Source organism: Vipera ursinii, assembly GCF_947247035.1.
Source record: "Vipera ursinii genome assembly, chromosome: 4".
NCBI classification, from domain to species: Eukaryota; Metazoa; Chordata; class Lepidosauria; order Squamata; family Viperidae; genus Vipera; species Vipera ursinii.
The window spans coordinates 50,608,208-50,629,954 of NC_139514.1; the positions used below are offsets into that span (position 1 = coordinate 50,608,208).

Here is a 21,747-nt window from a genome sequence, read left to right on the forward strand (position 1 = left end):
TTAGGAACTAACAAAGTAGTTAGAACATCTGAATTCAATTTCTTTTATATAAATTTAATATTAGTTCTTACAATTTGGGTTAAAAAAATACGATTCAGGGTAATACAAGAGTAGTTACCAGAGTTACTTTTATACTAATTTCATTTATACAATATTACATTCTTCAAAATCTCTTAACAAATAAAATTTTGAACACAACACTTGCTTTAAGTGACGTCTGATATTTCTAAAAGAGGCGACATATTTTGAACTGAGGTTTTATTTGACCCTGAAGTACTTCTTAAGCTTTTAATAAATGTACCAAGTCATTTTTCTGACCATTATTCAGTTATATAAAAAAGTCTATGAAGAAGAAAACATGCATCTATGAAAGGAAATGTAACCTGAACCATTGTGTAAATTAATTGCACAGTCACATCCCTGCTTAGCACAGAGACCTAAAGAGATTTCTGTGTACCTTTTCTCAACAACAGACAACAGCCAGGTTAAAAGGCTATGATCCCTTATTAGTTCATAAGCAGCTTTAGTGATGTATGCAGCATTTTGAAGTATTTCCAGAATCTGATACTGAAAGGCAAAACAAAACAAAAAGACACTATTAATAAAAGATGATGATAAAAGGGAATTTTCTAGCACCATGCTATAGATCAGAATAGCATCTAACGCTTTAATAATACCGTAGTGGCTCGAATTCAACCCTAGTTATAAGGGTTGGAGTATTTGGAGAAATACTAATTATCATATTATCTGTGTTCATATACTATCAAACTTCCTAGGGAAAAGGAAACTAAAGTGATATTGCTGCAGTTGTCACAGTGTTCATTAAATTTTCTACGTTGAACTTCACTTACGGAAGCAACCATACCAATTACCGTATTTTCCGGCGTATAAGACGACTGGGCGTATAAGACAACCCCCTACATTTCCTGTTAAATTATAGGATTTGGGCTATGCTCGCCGTATAAGACTACCCCTCTTCCAACGCACACCAAATAAAAATTTAAAAACATCAGATTTGATTTTAATATGGTAATTTTAATTCAAATGCTTATGACATGCAGGTACTTAGTAGGAAAAGTGTCACTTATAAACATAAGGGTGTTTATCATCAAACATGTAAACATAAAACAGTGCAAGTGGATTAAACTTTTCCTAATTTACTCTAAAGCTTTCCCAAATGGGAGATCCGCTCCAGGTTTTCCAGCCAGCCCGCCCAGTTCCTGAGTCAAATGTGTCCTTAGAGCTAAGCAGCTGCTCTGGCTGCTGCATTCTTCACCTGCCTTTCAAGTTGGGATAGACTGCAGCTGCTCTTCAACTTTAGAAGGAAAGACGCCCAGACCCAGCCTGTAAAAAATCACAGACTGTAGCTTCTTCTCCAATTGGTCCCGCTTTCCCTGCACAGACCAAATGGGAGATCCGCTCCAGGTTTTCCAGCCAGCCCTGTCCCTAAATTTTCAGCACCTGGCTTATAAGACGACCCCTGACTTTTGAGAAAGATTTTCATGGGTTAAAAAGTCGTCTTATACGCCAGAAAATACGGTAAGAGAGAAGCCAATATAGTGCAACTAGATAGATATGCAACAGTCTTGGATAATGAATGCTCAGGCAGACTACAATTGAAGTGTGTGTGTGTGTGTGCATGTACACACATGTGTGCCCAAACATATTGGTAAATCCATGTCAGATTAGGCTTTCTGGAAGTTTTTGTTTCCTGGATGATTTTTATGTTGTGCAGATTTTATACCTGAATACACAGTTTGCACATCATATATCAAAAAATGCAAAGGGCAATAAATGTCAGCATGTAGACTCCATATTTTCATCCAAACTAATTTTGAAGTTTCATTTATTTATGTCCTTCTGCTTAAGGCAGGTTTTTGCTCCAAAGGGGCCTCCTCCAAACAGGGGTGGAAAGGAGGCAACCTTACAAATTTGCTTTTTTTCTCCCGCTGGCTTCTCTTCACTATCTTCCACAGCATTTCACAGAATGACAGCCCTCTGCAGCAGCAGAGTTTAAAATCTATACCAGACTGAAAAATCTAACTAACTGCAACAACATTTGGTAAGTCTCTATATTTTTTCCTTCAAATGTTACATTTATTACAGAATGTATAGGCGAGCTTCTAATTTACAGTGACAGCCTCAGATTGACATCTTGGCATAAGAGTGTAAATGGCATTCCTGCTCTAAATGAAATGAAAACCATTTTATTTTTAGAAGAGTTTTACCTGTGTTGCTTCATCACACAAGGGGCTCTGGAAGAAGGACAGAATGACATGGAAAATTCTTTGATAATCATACAGCTGATAGCAGTTTTTATCTCTGAGACCTTCTCCAATAATAGCTAGAACCCATTCACGTTCCATTTTGTGCTAGAAAACAAAGAAAACACATAAAGCATCAAGGAATCAAGCAAAATTACATTATTATTCTTTCAGTCCAGATAACAGATGTGCTTCAAAAAGGAGACTAAAAAAAAAAGAAATCCTTAAACCATATAACCTAAATTCCAGATCTACTACCGTGTTTCCTTGAAACTAAGACCTATTCCGAAAATAAACCCTAGCTTGATTTTTACGTCTGTGCCTAATATAAGCCTTATCCCCCAAATAAGCCCTGGTTAAGAGTCTGTACAGTTGGCCGCCCGCCCATTCCGTCTGGTTGTTCATGGTGCCACCAAGAGGTGAGACAAGGTAGGCTGTGGAGGGGGTGGAGCTGCCCCACGCGCCCTGCACCCGCTTACCTCAGGGCCCATGTAGCCTGGCCTCCATGCCCCAACACCTGCCTCACCTCGCAGCAGCGGCACTAACAGCGCATCCAGCAGGAGCCTGCATGGCTGCTGCTGGCCCACTTCTTCTGCGGCTGCTTGTTACCGCTTGCGTGCGCTGCCCCCAGACTGTTTTGCCAGCAGACGCCTTCAGGAAAGGGCTCTGAGGCCAGAATGGAGCCCCGAGTTGACACGCATGTCATCCCCCCTGGCCCTTGTTTCGCCAGTAGAGGCCTTCAGGAGGAAAGGGCTCTGGAGCCCAGAACAGAGCCCTGGGTTGACTCCTGTGTCGTCCCCCTGGCCTCCATTTTGATAGCAGAGGCGGCGAGCGGCCACAGAAAAAATGGCTGGCAGCGGCCACACAGGTGCCTGCTGGACAGGGATGTTGGTGCTGTGAGGCAAGACAGTGGAAAAAACATTCCCTGAAAATAAGACCTAATGCCTCTTTCGGAGGCAAAGAAAATATAAGACCAGGTCTTATTTTGGGGGAAACATGGTACCAGGTATTTTTGCACTTACAATTTAATGATTTTATCTAATTTTAAGTCTTTCTTTGAATCAGCACATTCAACTAAATAAATATTAGCAACCCATAATGCCCAAAGTCTTTCATAAAAATTCTGCCTCTGTGGTGAAATAAACCTATTTTCTACCAGAAGGTTTACCTTTGGTTGCATGTGGATATAAAACAACATTACACATTTTTCTTGTCTCAAATAAACATGCACAAGTTGCAAAGGTTTTCAGGATGAGACTTTCTGGAGAACATGTTTAAAATGGCAATAGAACAGCAGGAAAGTAGTTGGATGATAACATCTAAGCAATGTAGCAGAAGAAGATGAAAAAAGATAGCTGAACATCTCCACATGAGTCTCTTTACCTCTGAATCAAAACTATAGAAAAGTTGAAAAAATCCTGGCACTTTTCTCAAATCCAAATACTGGTAGGATAGAAGAAATCTGTTCAACTTTGTGTACATATGTTCCTCTGTAAAAACAACACAAAATTGAATATTACAGCAAGAAAAAACTGCCCAGTTACATATTAATTACAAAGCACATTATATAATTTTATGTTGTATTATCTTAACAATGAAAATTTCTTCATGCATAAAAAAAATCTGAAACATCTCAGATATCAACTGTAATTTTCATTTTCTTAATTCTAATTACATAGAATTAACTTCCTTGTATTTTCCTTTCCACTGCTATCCTTTCTCCAATGCAGCCATTATCACACAGGTATCTCAAATAGAGAATGGCCATTTGTTCCACATTTTAAACATTTCCATTATTTTTATGGAATGGGAAAATTACAAAAACTCTATCAAGTTCCATCATACCTGGCTTCAGTATTTGCTGGGCAACTCTAGATATATAGAGTGTTAAAGGGAAAGTAAATCTGAGGTTTGGTTGTTTTATTCCATTTTGTACAACGTCCATAAGATACAGCAACTACAAAAAAGAGGAAAAAGAAAAACAACTGGAAAAAGATATTCAAAAATTCCATTTAGGAACATTTAATTGCACCCACAAAACTATTTTTCATAGAATATTTATTTTTCTTTAGAGCTGCTGCAAATAAATCGGTATTCATCATAACCCCTAACATACTCCTTGAAATCAGAGCATCTGAAGATCGACACGGATGCATAACAAAATAGAAATACTATTATAAAAAACCTATTTAAAAGTTGCATAAAGAATATTCATCCAAATTTGGATTCGGTCATCTGTTGATTCATACACAACCTCAAATTTCAAGAAGACAGATAAACTACAAAGTACTCTAAAACATTTACCTATTTGACAGAGGAAAAAATAAGCATTCTAAGTCATGATTCGAGATTTGATTTAATTTAAAAAATTAACAACCCAGGTAGTCTATTGACCCCATATAAATGACTGGAATAGACTGGATTTCATTTCAATCCAGAAAATTTGTCTTACTGTTAAGTGGTACAAAGGTCAACTCATCTCTACCTGTTTCTGCTCTCGAAACCGAGCTGCTTCCAGATGTGTGCGAAAAGAACTCAGGACATGGTAGGCCGCTGCACGCATGTTACTGTCATAGCTGCTAAGGGCAGCCACTGTCAAGCCCAGTGCATTGACTTCAACAAACTTATGACATGCCACAACACACTCTACACAGCAAGGAGAAAAGAAATTGCATTTTTAACAGGAAGGTCTTTCGAAATAATTCAAGAAAATAACATCTGAACGCTCAGATTAAAATCACAGCAAGCACCAGCAGAATTAATAACAGTCTCATTAGAAAAACAGTCTTCTCTGTTGCCCTCTTCCTGTATAAAGTTGAACCCACTGAACTGCCTGAATGTCCTCTTCACACAAAAGAATCCCTACTGCATCCTATCTAATGGATTCTATATTCTGGTATGTATATGTATGTATGTATGTATGTGTATGTGTGTGTGTGTGTGTGTGTGTGTGTGTATATATATATACACACACACACACACACACACACACATACATACATACATACATATATATATATATATATATATATATATATATGTATATATATATATGTGTGTGTGTGTGTGTGTGTATATATACCATTTTTTTCTCCCTTTTATTAAAATGCATATTCATAGCCACTAAAAACAGATTTGTTATCTCTTACTACACTTTTCTGTGTATCCTGTGGTAATTAGCATTTTGGGGGGAAAGGGTTTGTATTTTTATTCAGTCAGTTCACATATGTTTGTGGAGCAGTGAGTCCAATGAAAACACTACAATGCTGAGGACAGAGCCAGAATGAAAAGTGGCTCTAGTTAATTCCCCCATCCAGTTCCATTTTATGAAAAGTCACATTCTATCAAGGATAAAAGACCTTGCTTTTTATGCGCAAGGCCAAGGTGAATTTTCTGAAGATTAATCTGAAAATAGGTCTAGGACATACAAAGAAACGTGTACAAAACCCCTGACCTTGCCAACTAGACTCAGTTGCTAACCTAGCTTTAATTTATGTTGGACACACAGCTTATTTACCAAACCTTGGAAAGAGGGCTGCTACGCAAACAATTGCTGATAACAATAATCAGTACTAGAAACTGCCATGTCTTTCTTTTTTAAATAATATGGGTTAAAATAGTGAGAATTATTAAAACATTTGCCTCACAGTGCTCTTATAACACCACGCAAAAAGAAACATATGTCCTTTAGCCCACATGTATCTGCAGGATAAGAGGTCGTATTAAGGCATGTGGGACAATGGGATCTTCAGTCTGAACAGCATAGAGAAGAGGAAAAAGAGGCAAAAAAAGAAAAATAGAGAATGTAAATAAGGAAATAGTAAGTCACCAAAGAAAACAAAATATCATTCTATTTAAGGAAAAGGTAGCCTCATGTGTATTTCTCCATACATCTACTGAACTTTTTTCCCCAGATTGAGAGCTACCCTTCAGATACACAGAATTATTCTCCAAAAGGCAGCTTGGGACTGGAACAACAACAACAAAAAAAGATAAAACTGAAAGGAAAATGAAATTATATTTGAATTGTCGAGTATAATTATAATGCTGATGCTCCCTAAATTTCTTATCTCTTAAATCTCATTTCTTTATCTCTTTTCTATGATCACAAAACAATTGATTGTCCTTTTAGGGCTTTGGGGATGAAATACAGGTTCAGCACCCAATATCACCGTCCTCTTCTGCCCCATTTGCTCTCTGCTGAAAATCAGCTAGTGGCTCTGAACGGATGCTTTTTTAAAAAAAAAAAAAAAGTTAAGGTAGCTCCATTCATTCTGCGTTACATTATTTAAAAAATATTGTTGAAAACCCCAAAGTGCCATTTTTCTTAAAGCATTAAGAAACATAACCCCCCCCCCCTAGAGAATAAATCTGAAAGAGGCATTTCAAAAAAAAAAGTCCAAATCAAACTACAAAATCAAATTCACACTGACCAAGAAGAGGGTTGTTTAATTCACCAGGTTTTCTGGTAGATGTCCCTAAGATCTTGTGAAAGATCCCCTGTCTTAAGACCTCACACATTTAGAACTGATTTTTCTGTGTGTGAAAAACAGCGTTTATAGTATCTTCCCCAACATACAAGCTCTCTCAACTCTTGGAACAGCCAGTCAGCCAGTTGCTGGCCCAGACTGGGAAAGAAAACGGGTCCAAAGGTTCGGATTGTATCGAATGCTTCCAGACAATGCAAGACAATCACTTCATATACCTGGTCTTAATAATTCACTGAACAGCTGGAGAAGAAAACAAGGATCGTAGAGATCTTCAAAACCCAAATCACTTTTGTTTTCGCTCTGGAAGATATGTTCTTTCTAAAATGAAAAACATAAAAGAACGCATGCCTGCATTTCAACTTGCTTCTTGGTTGCTTTTTTCCAGAATGTATCATACAAACACTGAAACACACACACACACACTCAGAATTGGGCCCAAAATTTCAGTTGCTGAGCGAAGCGATACTATGCTATACATTCACTCAACAACTGCAATTCTCAATCTCCCAGTGGAAGTTGTTAGGCAACCATGTGGGTCATTATGCAGAGCGCCAGGGAGAGACCTCAGGCCTCCTGGATGGGGTGGGGCAAGGAAAGGGCTTGGGCCTCCCACCACACCTAGGAGGCTAGGGCCCTCTGCCTGCCCCACCAGGGAGAATAACGATGAGAATGATGGGATTTGTTAACTTTTTCATCAGATTTGAAGTCCGTTTCTCCAGCGCACCAAGGAATTTCCTCTCTGGGGAAAGAAAGCATTGTGAAAGGCAAAGAACGCTGGTATTTTTTGCCATGTCTGAGGTCCATTTCTCTCCCTGCACAGAAGGGAGGGGGAATTCCTCAGTGCTCATAGGCAGAGATGGCAAAACCTTTTAGAGACCAAGTGCCCCAACTGCAAACCAAAACCCACTTACGTATCGTCCGGCGCCGGGTGGGCATGGCCCATTGGGTGGGTGTGGCTAGAGTGTAACGGCAGACCGGGTGGGACTAAAAAGTTAAATCCATCAATTCCAACTTTGCAAGATCTTTTTTTTCCCGCGAGAAGTTGAAATTGAACTTTTTTTTTTGCACACAGTGGCGGAGGCCTAAAGCGAAAAGGCTTTATAAAACCCAGCTGAAGACCTAGGACTGGGGCGACGGCGCGCATGCCCACAGAGAGGGCTTTGTGTGCCACCTGTGGCATGCGTGCCATAGGTTCACCACCACAGCTCATAGGGAATCCAATGCCTCTCCTCCCACCTGCAACCTTCCTTGCTGGCTTCCCCATTAAGTTTCTGGGGAATCTGGGAGAGAGGAGTGCAAATTGTGATCACATGATCACAGGGCACTTAGCAACTGGTTGTAAATGATAACAGGTTGCTAAGTGCCTGAAATGTGGTCATGTGATTGAGTGGAGCCCTACACAATGTTTTATGACAGTAGAAGTGCTTTACGGGTCACAGAGCACCCATTTCAAGGATATCATGACTGTAAATGGTTGTTAAATGACCAATTGTAAGTTGAGGACTAACTGTAAACTTAGAAATTACTGCTACATGTTGGCTTGACTTTCACCTCTGGGGAAAGAAGACATCGATGCTGGGGGAAGTGGAGTATGGTCCTCATCATTAGTTCTCGATCCAGCAGGCACATAATTTCTTGCATGCTTGGTTGTTGCCATAGTGACTTCCCCAAACTTTTGCATGTTTTATGATGCTCCACAGCAGCTGGACCCCAAAGCAATATTCTAGAATTATACCAGGAGAAAAGCATGTATTTTTAGGTTGTACTTGAAGAGAAGATAGCAATTAAAAAATTAATCTGACTTATTAACGGTAAAATAAGGTTAGCCTTTGCCTTCGCTTCTTACAAGAATGTGTTTCCTTTCCCTTCCTAAGCCATTTCAAACAAAATTGCACCATTATGAAACGACATTTAACTCCATTCTGTTTGTTTTGGTAAATTGCAGAGATGGTCACAGTGAATCATCTTTATAAAGTATTGACTTCTGCAAAGTGTGTCAAAGCAGGCGGCTTCTTTTCATAGCCACAATGTTATTTTTAATTAATCAAATAAAAATAAAAAATGTAACCCAAACTGTTCCCTTCAAGACGTGCTTCTTCAATGATTCAGAAAAAATATGTCCAAGACAGGTGAGATATTCTAACGGTATTTCTAGCTATCACTAATATTGCTTGTCCAGGTGCAAGATGATCCAGATATTTAAGTGCTACCGTTATATTCTTGACCACCTTGTAGGAAGGAGAGATGACAAGCATCTGTCCTAGAACTCTATCCCTTGTGAGAAGAATATTTCATAACAGCGTTTCTTGATCATTGAAGTAAATGGGAGAATGCTCAGAATGATCAGAATAAAAGATGGTCCTGGAATTTACCAGTTCACTAAGTTTATACTGAAACCCACAGACAAGTACCAATATCTAAAGGCCTGCAAAGCAAAGAAAAAGCAAACTGCCACTTTCCTAACAAATAAAACAACTTATTATCTTATCTGTCCTTGCACATATATGGTAGGTAAGGGAGGTCCCATTCTGCATTTCTGCTGCTTCTAGTTGTAAGAAGATGGCAGCACTTAGATAACTCATACTACTTATTATACTTGGAGTTAGTGGCCACAGCCAGTTATGGCAGCAGTAAATAATTTAAGGGGAGTTTGTAGACATAGGGACTCCATTCTGGTGCCACACTATTCAAAGATTGTATAAATATTTCTTGATTTTTGAATAGTGTAGTAGGGAAGGCTTCATTCAAAAAACTAACAGGTGAAGCCAGGCATTAAATGAAATTACTGAATTAAGATCAGACTCATTACGTATTTAAATAATTTTCCTATTTTGCCACACTAAAATTATTGTTTGATAACAATGTTTTGAAGGCTTCTGAGAGACATAATTTTTTGAGGGCCTCTTGTGGCCTATAGTTTTAGGCTATATATCATGTTGCTTGCTTGATTTTGGCTTATTATGCACTGTAAACCCAAGCTTTGCACTTTGTGTATAGTTTATATTTATATAAACTATTTCCTATGAATAATTTATATCTTAATCTATTTTATGAACCAAGAATATGTGGTTTATTCAACCAATTCCAGTTAAGCAAACCATAGCAAAATAAGGCTGACAAGTTGTGTGCATTTTTCACCTATTACAATGACCAAGATGAATATAAACAAACCTGAAGTCAAGAAGGCTTAGACCATTATTTTCATATAATTTAAGCAGAAACAATATCTTCTGATCTAAAAACATGAAAGACAATGTAAAAATGACATATACCTAGAGGAAACCAACATTCCTAAGAACATCATCATATAACATTCGCATCTCTATCGCTAGAGATAGATGTGTGCACATCCCATTCTCTCCATTTCAGGCACTCCGTACATTCAGGTATCTCACTGAAGGCTTAAGTGAAAACTAGCATCTTTGACTCAATATTGTCATTCTCAGCTTTCAGCTTTTATATCCTATCGTCATCTTGAATGCTAGTATTTTATGGAAACATCCATCATCTAGTAACAGTGAAAGTGGCTTTAATATCGTTGTGAGTCCACTTGAAGTCCCTGAACATCTATCACAAGGTGTATTCAATATCCTCCAGGCTCAGTCCACCCCATCCAATCATCAAGCCCCCATCCAGTCATCACTACTGCTACGTCTTGAGCAACATGGCCTTCTTTTCTCAAACTTTTGCTCAGTGTTAGTTTAAAAATGCAAAACAAAAAAATGAAAGTTTCATTCAAGCCTCTAAAGACACAAAATCTTTTAAAAATTTCTGACTGTTTTCTTGATTGATTCAAGAACTACAGTTAAATGGTTTAAGTCAAATATGGCACAATCAATAAAACCCCCCTTCTCTTCTACATTGTTTTTTTGTTAATAAACATCACTCTTAACAGAAAGTTTGCTCACCTGAAACACTCAGTGTTGCACCATATGCTCCAAGCAGCGCAGCAAAATGGTTACTTTCACAAATTGCAGGGCAGAGTTTCACGAGAGTCAACAGGAGGCTCACTAACGCCTCTGAAAACAAAAAGGAAAGATATTTTGCTCTTTCCCTTCCACCATGCTATTTGATTTTTTTTGCCAGACTTAATGTAATCATGCTGCACAATAAGCTGACCAGCCAAGATCTTCTGGGATAAAGCATCACAATAGCACCACGCTAATTTTCTGCAGAGTTCCCATTCATATGAGTTAAGCTACATAGAGAACTTTCTAGTGTCTTAAACCGGAAACCTATAGATGCATTTCCAACTAGATGCTGGCAGGATGACCTGGGAATTGTAGCCCAAGACATCTGAAGGGCAACAGGTTGGTGAGGTCTACACTAGAATAGTGTTTGTTGGTACAAACACTATAGACCAGACATGTCAAACACAAGGCCCGGGGGCCGGATCTGGCCCGCGAAGTGGTTTCATGTGGCCCGTGAAGCCATCCTGGAAACAGTGAGGGAACGGCCCCCACTGCCTTGGCCCTGGCCCAGAGACTCTCCTTCTGCCAGAAGCCCTCAGATCTGTCCCACTCCTGCCCAGGCCCCCATAGGCACCCTTGATGCCAACGATGTAGAGTTGGCCATGCCCACCCAGTAGGCCATACGCACTCTAGCCACGCCCACCCAGTAGGCCACGCCCACCCTGGCCATACCCACCCGGCCCCCTGAGGGCAACCGCAATGCTGATGCGGCCCTCAATGAAATTAAGTTTGACACCCCTGCTATAGACCAATAATTATTTACAATAATCCCACATGCATACCTTTTTTAAAAAAAGTTCAACATAAATTTAATTCATTCAGGACCCTCTGGGAAAATGATCTTGAAACAATGGTGAAAATAATTTGCTAGGAAATCAACTGCTTTTATGAAGAAAAAGTATTTCTCACATACAGGGCAAAAGGCACTATATAACCATATATAATTCTTCCTTTTTTTTGAAGTTCTCTAAGCACATTTGATTTGTGCTTCTTAGATTGTAAGCCGCCCCGAGTCTTCGGAGAAGGGCGGGATATAAATGGGATTAAAATAAAAAAAAATAAAAAAAAATAAAAGTTGAGCATTATCATAATTTATTAAACTTGTATGCCGCCTGTATGAGTCTATAAATTATCTCGAAAGAAACGGAGAGTACTTGATAGATGCCAAAATACGTCAGTGGGCAGTGAACAGGATATACAGAAAAATGGTTTGCAGGTATATAAATCATACACAGACACCAAAGAAAATGGAGAGGGAGAGAGACCTCTTAGATGAGCGTTCACGTCACTGCCTTCTTGTGGTCTCAGCATTGTGGACAAAAACAGGGAATGCTGCGTGAGCATCATGTAAAGCACTTCAGGTTTGGTTAATCTCTGTCTAAACGAGATTTCTTTCTGGTATAATATATTTATAGCTGCATTCAGAGTTTTCAGGAAAGTTTGGTCTTTATAACGATACCTGCATGACAATTAAAAAGACATGACGTCAAACATCAGACTGTTCTGCTAACAAGCTTGTTCAAAAAAAAAAAAGTTATATACAGAACCAGGAGTTGATCAGCTTGCTGACACTATTTTAGAGTCTGTAGTAAACAATGACTGCAATTTTAGAAAGAATAGATTGTATCTCCCTGCCCATGCTAACCAGTGGATAATCAGAGCTGCCTTCACCTCCTCCTGTAAGCAATTTTTCCTGAACTTGGCTTTTTAGTTGCATACTGGACTTCCTAGTAGGTTGGATCAGAAAAAAAATCAAAACTATTTAAATTATCTTTACATTTAATTAAAATTAAATATACTTAATATAATTGGAAGTTGTCATTTAGTGATCACAATTGAGTTATGAGACTTCACTCAAGTTGTTGAGTGAAAAGGTCACTAAGTAAATTTGCAATTGTGCTTAAAACCGTTGTTCTTTCTTTACAGACTTCCGAAGGTCATAAATGCAAGGACTGGTCATAGTTTCTTCTTCATCACTGTTTTAACTGGGCACATTTGCTAAATAAACAAGGACTATCAATTGAATCATTTCATGATTATGCTTGTCTGTCACATTAACAATGACAATTTAGTAGTATTTTTTGTAGATCTGTAGAGCAGGGCTTTTCAACCTTTTCACCCATTGTACCATTTTTAGGATATGGCAACATCCGAGTGCCACCCGTCGCCTAGCAAGGTGTCAAAAACTTGATGACCAAAAAAAAAAGGGAAAAAAGTGATGAAGTACAGGTAGTCCTCGACTTATAACAGTTTGCTTAGTGACTGTTCAAAGTTACAATGGCACTGAAAAAAGTGCCCCCCAAGCCACAGCCGAGCAAGACAACTGCCTGCCCGCCCGGCAGCGCTCTTCCTCCTGTCTAAGGTTTTCATTGATATGAGCATTTTTGTTGAGGATTGGCAGCAGGGGTGGGGTGGGGTGGGGTGGGTGTTTGGTTTTTATTCCCCCTGTCTGCTGGGTGGTTGCAGCAGGTTTTGGTCACTTTACATGACCCTGGGACACTGTGACGGTCATAAATATGAATCAGTTGCCAAGCATCTGAATGTAAATCACAAGACCCTGGAGATGCTGCAACATTCCAGCTGATCGGCGCTTCTTCTGGGCTCAGCAGATGTGCCAGGATCAGCTGGAGCCTGGCGCTGATCTTGGCGCTTTCGCTGAGCCCTGACAGCCCCGAAGAAGTGCCAATCAGCTGGAGCCTGGCGCTTTCGCTGAGCCCTGACAGCCCTGCAGCTCCAGCTATCTCTTGCTCAGGCTTGTGCGGTGCTGCCACCGGTTCAGCTCATTCCCCTCCCCCGCTACCACTTTTCTAGGATGGTCGCGTACCACCTGCCAGGTGCCAATGTACCACAGGTGGTACCCGTACCACTGGTTGAAAAGCCCTGCTGTAGAGGCTGTATCCAAGGGTTTCTGGGGCTCCGATTATTCCAGATTGTCTGTTTCAGCTTTAAAGGATAATAACGTGGTATATTAGGTTTTGTTTCTTACATTAAAAAAAAATCCATAAACAGGAAGCAATTTTGCATTCAGGCAGTTGCGATACTTCATAGAAATCAATACCAATACATCCCAATGGCCATTTCTACAAATATTTAATCTCATATTCACATTACTACAAAGTGACGAATTTTAGTGGAACCTGTACTTTTTTCAGGTTGATTGAATTAGTGCAATCTAGTTCTTCATCCTATGGCTGAAGAATTAGGAAACAGTAGAATTCTCTACATGCATATACTCTGTGCGGTAATTATTCTAAATACCCAGAGAGGGAGAGAGAATTCAGTAAAATAGCTTGCATAATCAAAAACACTTCATTTGTGTGGAAGTAGGGAGCATTTAGTACATTAAAGCACTGCGCTCTCAGAATTTTTCCAGCTTGGCTATCTGAAAAAAGGCATCATTGCTATAAACATAAATATGCTTACTTTAGGCCCAGCTTCACAAAACTATTCCAACTGTCTGGAACCACTTCAGTTACTGAATTCTGGATAAACAAGAAATAGTAATATATCACACACTGCAATATAATAAAGCTTTCAGGACATGTTTTCTGATTGGCCTGAACTAGAAAGAGAGATCATTCAAAAGGAGGCCTCTGCACACTATGTACAGAGTAGCCCCATTCCTTTCTTCATAAATTCAAAGTAGCAAACTGACCAACAGTAAAGATTTTGGCACCATACTTTTTTTTAAAAAAAGGTGTGGATTGGCTCCTATGAGCCAATGTGTCATTTAAAATAAAGTTTCGTGTGAATTGAATCTCCTTCCATGATTACAAATTTTAATATGGAAAGTATTGCTATAGAGAATTTTAATGTTGTATGAAGGAGTTTGTAAACAATGTTAACTATAATAGCAAATTTCTATTTGCTATTTATTTCTATCTTTTTCAAATCTCACGTTTTCATAATTAAAATGCTATCAAATCAAACTTCTGAACAGTTGCTTCTTAACAGAAACGTATGAAAGGTTAGAAGGTTAGTGAATACTAAAAGTATAGTACTTTTTCCTTGAAAAAGAATGCACAGCTATAGAGGAAATTAGTAACATTTAGAAACCTGGTCTGGAGTAACCATAGGGTGGGTCCATGTTCTTCAAAATTCTAGCAAAATTGAAAAACTAGCATTTACAATTATTTGTATACCTATGGCCCTATCAATGGATATACACTTCCTAATGAAAAAAAAGCCCCTGGAATATATTGCCCCTTTCAGCATCTTTTTATGTCTGATACTCCACCATTTTTTAATCAACTAATGTACAAATGAGTGGAAAAACCCAGTCCTCACCAATAAGGTTTCTAGCTTCAAAAGCATGGTATTCTCCACTTCTGAATGTGTTTCTTGCTCTTGGCTACCAGTGAAGGACAGGATTAACCACTTCATACAGGTAAGTAGTAGATGTTTCCTCCATGAATGCAGTTTTTCTGCAGAGGTCTCCAGAGCTCTTGATACAGCGTCAGCAATTATCCACCTGGAGAGGGTTGAAAAGAATAACAGAGCAGAGGCAATGTCTTAATTTCAATTTTCCGCATATTCTCAACCTTCCCCCGTTACACAAGCTCAACATAACTACAGGTAGTCCTCAACTTACAACCACAATTGAGTCCAAAATTTCCATTGCTAAGCGAGTAGAAGGCTGCAACGTGGATTGGGCCACGTGAGGGGAAAAAGTGGGATTAGTTTCTCTAACTATTACATATCTACGTTAAAATTTATGGTTTTCATCCACACTTCACTTCAAAATGTTGTTGTTAGCTGCGAAGTCGTGTCCGACCCATCGCGACCCTATGGACAACATTCCTCCAGGCCTTCCTGTCCTCTACCATCTTCTGGAGTCTATTTAGGCTCACTCCTACTGCTTCAGTGACTCCACCTCATTCTCTGTCGTCCCCTTCTTCTATTGCCCTCAATCTTTCCCAGCATTAGGCTCTTCTTCCTTCTCATTAGGTGGCCAAAGTATTTGAGTTTCAACTTCAGGATCTGGCCTTCTAAAGAGCAGTCAGGGTTGATCTCCTCTAGGACCGACCGGTTTGATCACCTTGCAGTCCAAAATACTTCAAAATACCAGACTACAAAAAGAGGACTCTGAAAGTCTACTCTTGTTTTAAAATCAAAATAAATACTAAATGGCTCACATGTACAATACTTTCACAGGTAAAAATAAATGTACGCTTACTGTTCGTGATTTCCAAGTCTCTGAAGAGTTAGAGTTAATTTTTCAGTTAGATCAGTGAAGGCCTCCGTATCAGCTGGTGGCAATAACTTGGAAAGAACGTGATATTCCACAGCAGGTGGTTGTGATGAATCCACTTTCAAAAGATTATTCAGCAGTTCTGGCCATAAAGCTTCTCTCAAGACAGACTTAACAGCTGAAAACAATATACAAAGTCAAAGTATAAAGGAACAAGTCAACATTTCCAAAATTCAGGGGATTACGTATGCACCAGGGCCCACAGTAACAAACTTAAATCCTCGGAAGAGCTTCTTAAATATAGACTTGACCGAAGAATAGGATTTCCAGCCAAGACAGAACTGTTTCTGGAGAAATGCTTATCTGCTTGGAAAGAAGGTCCACACGCCACCACACAAAAAAGCCAACAGAGTAAGTAAGATCTAGATAAATGCTTCTTGCATCATTTATCCTAGGCAATATTACTGTATAGAAGCACAAATCTGCCTGGCAGACGGTTTCAAAGCAAGAAATGCAGAATAAAACGTTCAAAAAAAAAATAAAGGCATTCATAACATGGTTAGTGTTAACAATCAGCTGGCACGATTACCTTTTGACAAGGGTTGGAAATGTTGCTTCTCTTGACAGTCCAAATACACATTGGCAAGGGGCATAAAAAGGGCTGCGTTCGTTTTTAGAAATTTGCTGGTACTACTCTTCAGGCACCAAAGCTCAAAATGTAGCCGATGAGTGTGAGAGTGCTGAATCAATAAAGCCACAATAGAAAGGGAAATTTCTGTTGAACGCTTAAGGCACAAAAGCTGCACCTCAGTGTCAACTGCCTGGGCAAAGACAGGTTCTTTCTGCATCACACACATAAAGGACTTTTCCAACTCTCCACTGATAGATGCAGACAACAGAATACTCATTCCTTGAACGTGCTCTCTTGAAAAAAACGAGTCTCCGTTCAGGGAACCTCTCTGGTGGCCATCTGTGAGCAGCTGCACCAAAGTTTGTCCATAAATGTTCAGACAGATTTCTTTTCCAGATGAAATGTCCGATTTTGAAGTAGCCAGGTTGGCCTTGCAAAGCTGCAGCATGATTTCTTTCAGTTGGTCCATATTCATATAAATATGCAGTTCTTGTAAAGCCTCCACCTGCAGAGATTTGGGGGGAGATGTTCTGCATCCTCCTTTTGTACCAGCATGCAGCTCTTCCAAAACAGTTTTTGTGATGGCTTCAAAATACTTGCAAAGTATATTTAGCTGACCCCTAGGCTGTAATAATGGGCAACTCATTTTCAACAAGTCAAGAATGCTGCGATTTAGATGACTTGAAAGCAGTTTTACTTTAACTGGATTAAGACTGTGCGGAGGAAGGGAATGTTGTTCTATAGCCAGGAACCAATTTTCCAGTATAGGGTGTTTGAAGACCAAAGAAAGCATCTCTTCCATGATCTACAATAGAAACGACTGCAATAAGAGACTTTGTCTAATAATTATAAGATCTGTACTGCATTAGATGCCCTTCAGCATTGTTCCCCACTCTTGCTAACTGGTTCTCTGGGAAAATTCACTTACTCAGTAAGAAAGCGACAACCTTCTCTAATATAATCAAGAATGGGATCTGAAAGTTTACACCCGATAGTACATTCAACCTGAGTAATATAGATCAAACTGAGAAAGAATATTTCTCGAAAGATTTTGAATGAAAAATGGAGGAAAAATAGTTCCACAAAAGAAGAACTACCGGTACTTTTAAACAGTAAATGTTTTACAACAAAACCCATTTCCAAGGGAGGTGCTCTTCGCTGGATATGTTGAAATGGAAACTAAACAGTTGTCAAGGATACTTTAATCTGGATTTCTGAACTGAGATGGGGGTTGACACAATGGCTTATATGTCCCCTATCATTCTATGATTATAAAAAACTACTTCTGGTATCTCACCATATATTGACCAACAATAAGCAGTGTATATAAACAGTTTCATTCTTACTGGAATTCATTATAATCAACTTAGATCTTATATGGCAGATTTTTTTCCCCTCACTGTACTCAGGATATAGTTACCGCACTCATGACTCATTTTAAGAAAAGAAAAAAAACAACAACCCAAAAACCTCTCATGGATTTTGTCCATGTAAATGCACAGTGTCCACACAGAAAAATTAGCACCTTTTCATTCTCAGAGTCTTGAATCAAAATTTCTGCTTCCATAAAAAGTTCAGGTTCAATCTGGGTATTTTTCTGTTCAGGCTGACCACGCAACTCTGTGTCATCGCCTTTGCACAACAAGCTCTTCAACAAATCCATGTAGAGAGTAACAAGGGAAAGGCCACAATTTTTGCCCAACTGTTGGAAAAATGATAGACATTTTTAAGTGAAGAAAAAAAAGGGGGGGAGATTGAGAACAAAACACCCCGATTGTATATTTTATCGAAGGGACATATTATCATATATAGGTTTCATTTATTTGTTTTGCAAATCCATGCAACGTACTTTATACCTCTATACAACACTGTAATCAATGCTTAGAAGTGGACACTACTATAAGTATGCATCTTGGAAGCCTGAATCAAGAGATTATATGTATTTTTTAGCTACATACAGTACACCTGTTTCAGAAAATGCATGGTTGCTGCCATCTAAAGTTGAGATGGTCTTTAATGAAAGGGACTGTAAATAACTATTAAAGTTGCATTCAAAGAAACAGGAAAAAAATAATAGCTCACACTGCCGAAGTTCTCCACGCTAGTTTTTAGGTACAGAAGAACGTGTTTTAAAGCCAATGAGAACTGCTGAGGCTGGAGTTGGGAAATAGCTTCATTTAGCTTTGTTTGAATATCCTCTTCCAGTAAAGCAGCACCACCCTTCTGATAGCTATTCTTGAACAAGGTGAAAAAGGAGGAATCTGATGACCACACCTCATCCACACTCTTGTTCCTGTCTTGCTGGAACTGAGAAAGAACAGAAGACACAATTACATATATGTAAAGGAAACAGTGTGCACTCCAACACCTTTCGCCTAAACCACAGGTCTGCAACCCACGGCTCCGGAGCCACATGCGGCTCTTTCAGCCGTCTCCTGCGGCTCCCAGTCCTCTGCCATGTGCAGTCCCCCCCCCAAAAAAGTGGGACTAAAAAGGTTCAACCAATCAGTTCAAATATGCAGGGTAGGTGCATATCTCGCCTTGGCTCCACTCTTCAGTCAAACCCTGTTCTGCGCATGCGCGCAGGTACACGCATCTGCACACATTTTTTTGCGGCTCCCAGTTTTTCCTTTTGTGAGGGAACCAGTTCCGAGTGGCTCTTTCACTGTTTCAGGTTGCTGACCCCTGGCCTAAACAGAAGAAGCTTGGAAGAGCTAAACTGCCTGCAGGAGGCTTTTGAAATTAGGCAAAGAAATCCACACAAAATGGAAGGCTTTTATCAAATGACAAAAGCGCCATTGAAATACAAACTCACCTGTCTGGGGTTCCCCCCCCCTGCCCCCTTCAGTCATGTCCAATTTTTGGAGACTGCCAGAAGAAGTCCATGCAGTTTTCTTGGCAAAGTTTTTTTAGAACTGGTTTGCCATTGCCTCATTTCTAGGGTTGAGAGAATCTGACTGGCTCAAGGTCACCAACCTGGGCAGGACTAGAATTCTAGCCTGATGCCTTCACCACTATACCAAACTGGTTCTTTAAAACTTGTGTACACACATGCAGTATCACAAACCATACACCAGAGGAATGGAGGTGATAAATTGCCTCATCTTTTACCACTCCCTCTAAATCGCCCTGAAATTAAGGTCAAGGTTATGTGCCAGACTCTGTTTTGGATTAACTTTTCAGAAATATTTGTTTTCCAATTAGCTTTTAAAGGAATTATGTGCTCTTACATCAACATCTGTAACAAAACACAGTTTGTTGTACCAATACAGGAGAATATTGTAGCTCTGGATTGAAATGTGGGGTGCTTGGTGCTCTCTTATTTTAATGATGTGCATTGATGATGTTACCTAGTTTGGTAATGAAACATCTGAAAGAAAACAACCATGCTCAGAGAGCACCAAGTACCTCACATTTTTGTTTCATACTACACAAGTTTGAGTATTATTTTGCTAGGAAAATCAGGTATGAAAAACAAATCAAAATAATCTAAAAGCAATTCCATGGATAGGAAGAATTGTTTACTGAAAAAAACAGGGCTGATTTAGCCTGTTTTTCCTGCTACCAGAGTTAAATGAGCTCAGCTATAATAATAATTTTGAAAAAAATATATCGGACATCCATCCACTTTTCATCATGCAGTTCCACTGTGCCATTGCTTGGTGATTAAAAAAAATGCATCAAAAAAGAGCAAGCTAACAAATGCCTGGATTTCAAATTGTATAACTAAATGAATGAAGAGCATGCTTTCCTATGTATAATTCCTCTATGTGTTATAATCTTAACTAACACTAAATTACGCTGTTTAGTATACATTTTGGCTTGCTTACCAAAGCTTCCTTAGCTTGTTGTGGTATCCAAAGATTATAGTAATAGATGAACTGACAAAGCTGAACACTGACAGACTGGAGTTCTTTATCATAGTGTTGAAACGTCAGGCAAAGGGCTAAAGGATCTCGTTGAGAATGCAGGAGGTCAGTAAACACAGCAATGAGATATTCCACAATGCTTTCTTCTATAAAGACAAAACAACAACTGTAACAAAACTAAGATTAAACTCTTGTGGTTTCTGGAATTGAAGTCTTCAAAGCCTCATTCAGAAAGCACCTTCAGCAAACCTCTATCAGGAAGGTTAAAAATTGCACGATTATCTGTAGAAAAAAGCATAATGTTTAGTTTTCACAATAAAAATCAAACCCCTTCTTGATTTTGATTGTGCAAATTGAACATTAAGGGTTTTTTTTGCTACTTATACAAGTTTCCCGATTAAGTGTGCTTTTACAAGAATTTTTAATATGTTAAAACTGCATTTCATGAGAAAGCTGATTACCACTATTTTTGTGGGAAAAGCAGGATAGAAATTACAGAAAGAAGCAAAAATACCTCTTGCATTTTCATCAACAAGTAACTTATTTCTTGCTTCTAAAGAAGCTGGGACGATTGCACTGAACGGAAACGTGTTTACAACCATGTCTTCACTTAAAGTACATCCAATTTCTTCATTTAAACTTCCACCGTCTTCCACAAGGACATCCATCATATCCAGAACATCTAGTTTAGTAAGGAAAATATTTACATAAAAATATATTTGTACGAGGTGAGCAGCAAAGGAGGAAACCATCTAAGGAATGAGATTCCAATCATTAATTTTATAGAAAAAAGTAACATGTATTAGAATATTCTATAGGAATATGGAATCTACATAGTTATCTTACCATTTTTAAAATTTAAATTATAAATGTTTATATTTTAATTGAATATGGCAAGCAGTGACTAACAATTAACATTTCAAATTTTATTTAACAATTACATATTTTATAGTAGCATACAATATTTATTTTATTATTTATGAAGAAAATTAAGAATATATATTTTAAAATTTCTATTGTAAAACAAAGCAGTTGGTATTGACTGAAACTTCAGGGAAACTCACATTTGAAATCAAGTTTATTGAGATCCATCTGATCCACTAATTTAAATGAAAATGTATTCTAATTTATCCTACTTTGCTTTGGCCAAATCCAGTGCATGTTAGCTCCCATTGGTGCAAAAACAATGCAACAGGAAAAAGAGCATTTTATGATTCTTCATTAAGTGTCATGTGGAAACCTGATTATGGTTGCTTACCAAAGTTTGGAAGAAGCCTTGTAAAAATAAATGCCTGGGATCTATGTTGCCAAAGGCTAGCTAATGCACAAAT

General features: G+C 38.7%; 1 protein-coding gene across 1 annotated transcript in view; it reads right to left on the bottom strand.

The window, feature by feature from the left end:
* URB1 (URB1 ribosome biogenesis homolog) overlaps positions 1 to 21,747 on the bottom strand; it is a gene marked incomplete at its 3' end in the record, with an annotated part of 58,625 nt that overhangs the window by 4,866 nt on the left and 32,012 nt on the right. The window contains exons 18-35 of the mRNA XM_083362043.1: positions 20,931 to 21,098; positions 20,378 to 20,562; positions 18,630 to 18,854; positions 18,073 to 18,249; positions 16,506 to 17,352; positions 15,902 to 16,094; positions 15,013 to 15,196; positions 14,149 to 14,207; positions 11,991 to 12,184; positions 10,663 to 10,773; positions 9,926 to 9,989; positions 8,306 to 8,477; positions 6,970 to 7,072; positions 4,750 to 4,910; positions 4,110 to 4,221; positions 3,648 to 3,754; positions 2,229 to 2,372; positions 458 to 567 (exon numbers count right to left, since the gene is read on the bottom strand). Coding sequence (XP_083218169.1) covers positions 458 to 567; positions 2,229 to 2,372; positions 3,648 to 3,754; positions 4,110 to 4,221; positions 4,750 to 4,910; positions 6,970 to 7,072; positions 8,306 to 8,477; positions 9,926 to 9,989; positions 10,663 to 10,773; positions 11,991 to 12,184; positions 14,149 to 14,207; positions 15,013 to 15,196; positions 15,902 to 16,094; positions 16,506 to 17,352; positions 18,073 to 18,249; positions 18,630 to 18,854; positions 20,378 to 20,562; positions 20,931 to 21,098 — 3,316 coding nt within the window. The remainder of the gene's footprint in view (positions 1 to 457; positions 568 to 2,228; positions 2,373 to 3,647; positions 3,755 to 4,109; positions 4,222 to 4,749; positions 4,911 to 6,969; positions 7,073 to 8,305; positions 8,478 to 9,925; positions 9,990 to 10,662; positions 10,774 to 11,990; positions 12,185 to 14,148; positions 14,208 to 15,012; positions 15,197 to 15,901; positions 16,095 to 16,505; positions 17,353 to 18,072; positions 18,250 to 18,629; positions 18,855 to 20,377; positions 20,563 to 20,930; positions 21,099 to 21,747) is intronic.